General features: G+C 31.9%; 1 protein-coding gene across 1 annotated transcript; it reads right to left on the reverse strand.

Moving 5' to 3' along the window:
- Positions 1 to 60: 60 nt before the first annotated feature.
- On the reverse strand, positions 61 to 1943 carry HELRODRAFT_98619 (hypothetical protein). The gene is made up of 2 exons (XM_009016352.1): positions 1090 to 1943; positions 61 to 780 (listed from the first exon to the last, which is right to left on the reverse strand). Exons 1-2 carry the CDS (start codon positions 1733 to 1735, stop codon positions 332 to 334), a joined length of 1095 nt encoding a protein of 364 aa, XP_009014600.1. The 5' UTR covers positions 1736 to 1943; the 3' UTR covers positions 61 to 331.
- Between the last annotated feature and the right edge of the window lie 5557 nt (positions 1944 to 7500).

A 7500-nucleotide genomic window follows, 5' to 3' on the forward strand; every position in this document is an offset into this window, starting at 1 on the left:
TCTAGAAGTAGTGAGTAAATCAAAAACTGAGAGTTGTAAACTCGAATTTTATTCGCTAGGTGAGGCTAAAAATATAAACTTGTATTGCACCAGCACTATCTGAAATTTTATGGCCATGAATATTTGAAAATTACAAAATTCGGTATAAAAAATAAAATGAATGTTACAAATAAATGCAAAAGTATTTGAAAAACTAATAATTAGACTTATAATAGATATATTTCGATTACAATTCAAAGAGAATTCAGAGACATTTTTAACTAACAACCAAGCGTTATTTACCTGGCTTAGTTATATTACGTACTACTGTTATAAATCGTTATACATAAAATTAATTATTCCAATTGTTAATATATTCAGGAAAGTCGAGTGTATTGCGTTGTAAATGTAGTTTCCCGCAGTTTATATTAGACACGATATCAATTTTCTTGTCAGTTTGGGAATTACTGGATGTGGAAATATGTGCGGCTTTGTCTTGACAGTACCTTCCCTGTTCTACACTGCCTTTCTTGTGTTTCACCCTTCTGTTCTGGAACCATATCTTCACCTGTTTCTCCGATAGTTTTAAATTTTCCGCTATTTCAATTCTTCTCAACCTCGAAAGATACATTCCGCCGTTTAGAAATTCCTTTTCCAAGCCTAGTAACTGCTTACTACTGAAGGCTGTACGAAGTCGTTTGATGTCTGAGTTTGCGTTGTGTGGTGTATCGTCTGCTGCGTCCAGTTCACTGTCGCTGGTGGTGGCTGGTTGTTTGAGGCCTGATGTGGTGCTCACGAAACCTGGAGTGGAGTATTTGTTGGTGGTGGCTGTTGGTGGTTGTTGGTATTTGTTGGTTGGTTGGGTGATTGGTATGAAGTTGTTGTAGTGGTTTATTTTGAAAGAAAGTTTTTAAAATATTTGTGTGTATTTGTTATTTAATAATTTCCTATGTGTAAAACGAAATTTAATAACAGTTAAGTGGTTGACACACGTTTAAAATTCAAGATTTAAAATTTAATTTAATTTTGTGTTCTGTTTAAAATCATTCAATAAACAAATTTTTACTATAAAAAATATTAAATAAAATCGAAAAACAAAAATGTGTGTACCATTTTGAGAGCCCTGAGATTGTTGAAGGATTGGCGAATAAAAAGGTTCACGGAAAGATTCAAAACACGATGACATACACCCACTGACGATATTCTCGCATTTGACAGCAGCCACACATCTGCCGCTGTTGTTTGTTGCAGTAGCTGCACCTGCTTCTATCTCATCCGAAGTATCGCCACACTTTCTACATTCAGAAACTAAACTTGTTTTATTTTTAACGCCATTATTATCCTCCTCCAATGACAACTCTCCACTTTTTGAATCATTGATAGATTTAGATGGACACTTAGAAGCAAAATTATTAAAATACGGATTTATAATGGAAAACCAGGTGGGCCACACGTGAGTACGACAACTTGCGTCTGCGTGAATCATTCCTTGGCAGACGCTCGACATCAGCTGCAACCTTGGTGGTTGCAGCTGATGTCGACGATGGGTTGTAAGAGCGCTTTGGAAAGATGCGTGTGGTGGTGTAACTTTTGGTTCGTATGCCATGTTCAGTGGTAGATCATTATCCACGAAAGGTTTGTTATCTATTGGAGAAGCGTTGAAATTTGAGTTTACTTTTAAATTTAATTCTTCTACGTCATCGCCAGCGGTAGTTTTTCTAATTAGAGATTCGACGTCGAAGGATCTTTTAGTCATATTTAAAGTTTACAAACTCGATCAATGAATCGCAAGCTTTACAATTTTTGAAGTCACGTACATCATATAATCAAGTTTTAGTAGCTTCTTAGATGAATTGGTATTATTATTGCATTATTATATTATTATTATTTTAATATTTAAAATATTTGCCTACAACAACTTATGAAATACGAATCACAACAACAGCGACAGATTTGTTTCAACTTGCCGGCACTAACGGACCCCGTAACAAATGCCTCTTTTATTAAGCAACCGTTGACAAGTGTCCTTGTCGTTGCTTTCCAACCAATGAGAACGCGAGTTTCACGTCTTCAACAACCAATCAGAGAGCAGAGTTTTTGGTGTCACCATTTGTTTTGTTCTTATGTGTGTAATTTATTTTATTAGTTTGATGGTTATTTTTAAAACTATTCAGCGAATTGTTAAATATTACAAATTAAACGAAAACTTAACTGTTTAACCAAAATTTCATTATATAATTTAATAATGCATTCGTATTTATGAGCGGTTATCATCATAATGATATGTCTTTGATCGCTTGCTGTCGTCAATATTCAATTGCAAGTTACAGAAAATTTAACTAATGGTTGATCTATACTGGTTGATCTATAATGGTTGTTATTTGCTGGTTGTTCTATAAATCAACCGGTTGGTTTATACATTAATCGACTTATTGAACATTAACCAATTGATGTACCACAAATTTGAACCTGGCATGTTTGCAGGCAAAGTACCTACCTACCTACCCACCTATATTTCTTCCGACTCAACCCATTTGACGCCACGCAATATGTCCAATATTTATTTTAATTTTACAAGACGTACAGGACTAGAAAGATTTTTTTTAAATTTTCTTATCTCGATTTAGTAACACATTTACAAAAATAGAGATTTAAGATGGAGCATTATTTCTCTACAGCTCCATCAAGGATTCTCAAAATGATACAGTGTAGAGAGACACGCAGTATAAATGATAGAAATACTGATAATGTATGCAGATATGTGACTATGCGTGTGTGTGTGCGTGCGTGCGTGTGTGTGTGTGTCAGCGTAGGTGTATAGGTAATGCAGACGTGAAATGGAAGGCACACAAGGTGTCTAATAAATCACGAGGTAAAGTGCAGAATTTGTTTTAGTGAGATGTACGTACAGACATTATGTCAGACTGACAACTTATTATTTAATTAGTACGTTTCTATCTATGTTTGTACACATGTCTGTACATTTGTTTGTACAATCATACGTACGACTGGTTGTATGTGTCTGTATGTGTCTGTATGTGTTGTTTGCATTCGTTTTTTTCCGTCTAATATTTTTCTCTTCTCCATGCCAAACTGAATTTTTTTTAGTTTGTTTTGTATAAGATATTTTTAAAATTTTTCAACTAACATTATTATCCTTACATTTGTTGCTTTATGAAAATAAACAAAAATGTATAAATTATAAATCACAATATAAGTTATATTAGAACGCAACAAAAAGAGTGATGACCGTGGCATGGTCAGAATAGAAATTTAACCTTAGCTCCAACTGGATTTTCTATTTCGTCCATTGAGGGGGGGGGCTCAGCCCCATAGTGCCCCCACCTTGGATACACCACTGCTGATTGATAATAGGCAATCATTTTTCAGGACTCTAGCAGAAGTACAAGTGGACAATATTGAGTCGTTTAATTACTCAGAAGAGGCCCGTCTTACAGCGAGTTACGCAACGGTATGATGTGTGTTGTGGTGCTCGTCTTGCGCAACATCCTTATGGACTCTAATGGCTTGGCGTAACAGTTCATTTACTCCACGCTATTCTTATTTACTTCATTACATTTTTTCTTCAATATTGTTGCAGCATCACTTGAAAAAGATTTTTTTTCATTGTTAAGTTGTCGTAGAAATTGTCAGTGTGCTTGGAAGTAGTTGTCGCTGGTGTGGTTGCGACAAGGGTGGATAGATTTAAAATTATTATCATTAATTATAACTTTTAATTAAAACTGTGTGTATGTTTGATTGTATGTGCGTGAATGTACATATGTACATGCCTACGTCTGTGTGTTATTAATAACATGAATGAACATTAATTAATTAATTAATTAACAAGAATAATAAATAATAATAAATATAATTGTTATAATTATTTTATAAATTAATTTCTGGTCAGTTGATGACCAAGTAGTGTGCAAATTCAAGGGCGGTTGTGATCAGAGGTCCAGACAACTTCAAACTTTCATTGGACGTATGTGTGCGTGCGTGTGTGCGATTGTATGTTTGTTGTCTGTGTGTGCGTGCGTGCCAGCGGGCGTGTGTGTATGTGTTTTGCACGTGTACATATACGTGTGGATACATGTCTGTTGCGTTGTTAACTGTTTGAATACATTAATAAAAGTGAATTGAATTTTTACACACGCATGTTTTCGTGAATTATCATCATTATTATCATTTATCAATTTTATAACTATTATTAATAACTATTATTATTATCAATTTCATCATTGACTTCATCATCGTCATCGCCATCATCATCGTCAAAACAAACTGACCGCCCGCCATCTTAATTTGACCCCGGACTGACCTCGCGGAAGTGACGTTTCAAGATGCTAAGGTCAAGGTCTTCTATGGAAATGTTCTGCATTCATTTATTCGTTTATTGGTCGGCGTCGGTGTATACGCCAACCAATTAAATGAATGAATGATTGAATGTATGTCATGTTTCTATCAGCGATAGATTCTTTTTTAATTTTTGTTCTTCCTCTTATTTTTGTTTTTTTTGTTTTGGTTTTGGTTTTTTTTTATAAGCAGTATAGTTCGTGTTTTAGTTGTTAATAATTTGTACAATTTATGACAAAACAAACAATTTTTATCGTTATCATTGTTATTTTTAGCATTAGCAACAATAGTAGTAGCGATGAAATTATTTTTCAATGTATAAAAAATATAAATAAATACACACACACATACATTCACACACACACACGAACGCACGCACACACACATACATACAAACATACATACAAACATAAATGACCCCCAATAACATAAGGATTAACACTTTCTTGCCGCGTGACACTGATGCATTATTTTGTTTGTTTGCTTAAATATTTTTGATTCATTTGTTTGTTTAAGTATTTGTATTTATGTGTTTGTTTGTTTATACATTTGTTTTTTTCACGTGATAACTATTTTCCATTTTTTTTTATACGAATATGAACTTTAATATTCTCTCTCTCTCTTTCTTTCTCTTTAATTCTTTTATTCAATCTTTTATTGTATACAAACACACAAAAACAAACACACACACACACGCATAGTCATGCAGTGTGTGCGTGTGTGTGTGTGTGCGTGCGTGTATATGTATAACAGGATATAATTGCATGTTTAGTATATAAATAGATAAATGAGTAAATAAACAATTGCCTAATTATATATTATACGTCTGAGTGTATGTGTCTGTGTATGTGTGTGTTTGTGTGTGTGTGTGTGTGTGTGTACCGCACATATAATTAATGACATAATGAGGATTGCCTACTTGAAAATAATTACGCGCGCACACCTTTATTTATAATTGATGGTTGCTGTTGTTGAGTTGTGATGATGATCTAGACGACGACGACGACGATGATGATGATAATGATGAGGACGATGAAGATGATCAAGATGATGATAATGATGAAGATGACGATGATGATCAAGATGACGATGATGATTAGGATGATAATAATGATCAAGATGATGATAATGACCAAGATGACGATGATGACTAGGATGATGATGATAATGATAAAGATGATGATGGTAATGATGAAGAAGATGATGATAATGATGATTATGGTGATGATGACAACGACGACGAATATGATTGTAAGGATTTATTGCTCGTTACGCTCCATTGACTATTTAAAATACAATGTAAAATAAATTATCGAGATGCTAGAGATCAAATTTTTTAGCCATTTTGGCAAATTTTTCATCAAAAATGAAAATTTATTTTACTTTCTTAAAAATTTATTATCCTGAAAAGTGTACTTGAAACTTGTCACTTTTTTACAATGTTATTTAGCATCTCAATTCAAATTCTGTAAACTGAAAACCAACATAAGCTTAGGAACATCTAAGCACTATGTGTGTGGTTTGTCTGTCTGTGTCTGTATATAAGCGCTGATCACATAATTTCTCTTTCGAAGGAAAGGACTTAAAAGGTTGCTCCAGATCAATATTAGTATGAAAGACATAAATTCAATGAAAACAACAACAACAGAAGTCAGAATGATGTTCCTATGTCAATAGTACAGTAATTGTGTACAAATTTCGGCAACGTTAATACTAATAATGGTTAATGATATGTTTCATATATATGATGTTTGAATTTTTACTAAAATTACAAATAAATTTACAAGCGTTATTGTTTTTTAAAATACTTTTAAAATAATTATTGGTATATAACAAAACAAACATATGTCTTTAATAGAGTTATAACATATTTAAGTAGTTACAAGTTAATGAAAAATTTAAGTTCAAAGAAGCAGATGTCTTTTCAGTAAAATATCATAAAAATTATTTTCTTAAAAATGGATAACATAGTTTGGGAAGAAAGCTCGTATAAACTCTGGGTATAGCGTATATATTATATGTATATTAAATGGCATACATTTAACGTGTTAATAGGTCTTTGTATTTTCATACGGTTCATAAAATTGTTTGTCTATGCGTTTTATTAAATTGTATTATCGTCATCGTTCATCCCTTTGGGATTTTTTGTCATTTTTCTCCTCAAAACGGGCTAGCGTCTTGTTAATTTGTTTTTAAATTTATTAGTGATTCATTAAAATTGTTAATTATTTTTTTCCGAAACGTTTACTTTGCAATAAAATAATAATAAATTGCCATGGGTCCGGTTGAAGAGCTTGATATGTTTGATCGAAACAAGAGTTGGATGGCCATCTTCCAGGTAAATTTCGTTTCGTAATTTTGTTTCGTTTTGTCTCGTTTTGTTTTTTGATCTGCATTACGATTAGAGTTATGGATGTGTATCAGTTAAGTTGTTTAGGCTGTGTTTTTTAAATTGAAAAACAATTTTTTTAAATAATTTATTTAATATTTTAATTATTTTATTTAATTAAATAAAAATACATATACATACATATACTATGTTTGTCACTCATACATTAAGTATCCTAATAGTAATAATCTCTCTCTCTCTCTCTCTCTCTCTCTCTCTCTCTCTCTCTCTCTCTTACATTTTAATTTAACAGATTGTATTTGAAAAAAAAATGACTGATTAAAAAGACGCCAACCGACTATGACAAAATTGATAAAATGTAAAAATTAATAAAAAAAAATTTTTTTTCTATATTTGTCTGTGTAGAAACAGAAAGAGAATAAATTATATTTATCTATCTAACGATGAGAACCTAAAATTTTTATTGTCCATCATAGGAAGAATCATTTTAAAAATAAAATGTTACTGTTTTGTTATATACTGTTTTTAAACTTTATCAGAATTTTGTATCTCTTACTGTTTTTAATTTTTTCAAATTCAAAAATATTTTTAAATTCTTAAAAATTTCAAGGGCTTTCTAAATAATGAATGTGTATGTTGGTTTATTTATAATGACCTATGCTCATGGCTGTTTTATATATATTTATATACTTATCATTATTGCTGTGAAAGGGATAAGCCTTCAATAAATTCATTTGTTTAATGCTAAACATGTCCAATAGCTTACATGTATGAATGTGTCAATCAATATATCAATCTTATAATCAAATCAAATT

Source organism: Helobdella robusta, assembly GCF_000326865.2.
Source record: "Helobdella robusta unplaced genomic scaffold HELROscaffold_18, whole genome shotgun sequence".
Lineage (NCBI taxonomy): Eukaryota > Metazoa > Annelida > Clitellata > Rhynchobdellida > Glossiphoniidae > Helobdella > Helobdella robusta.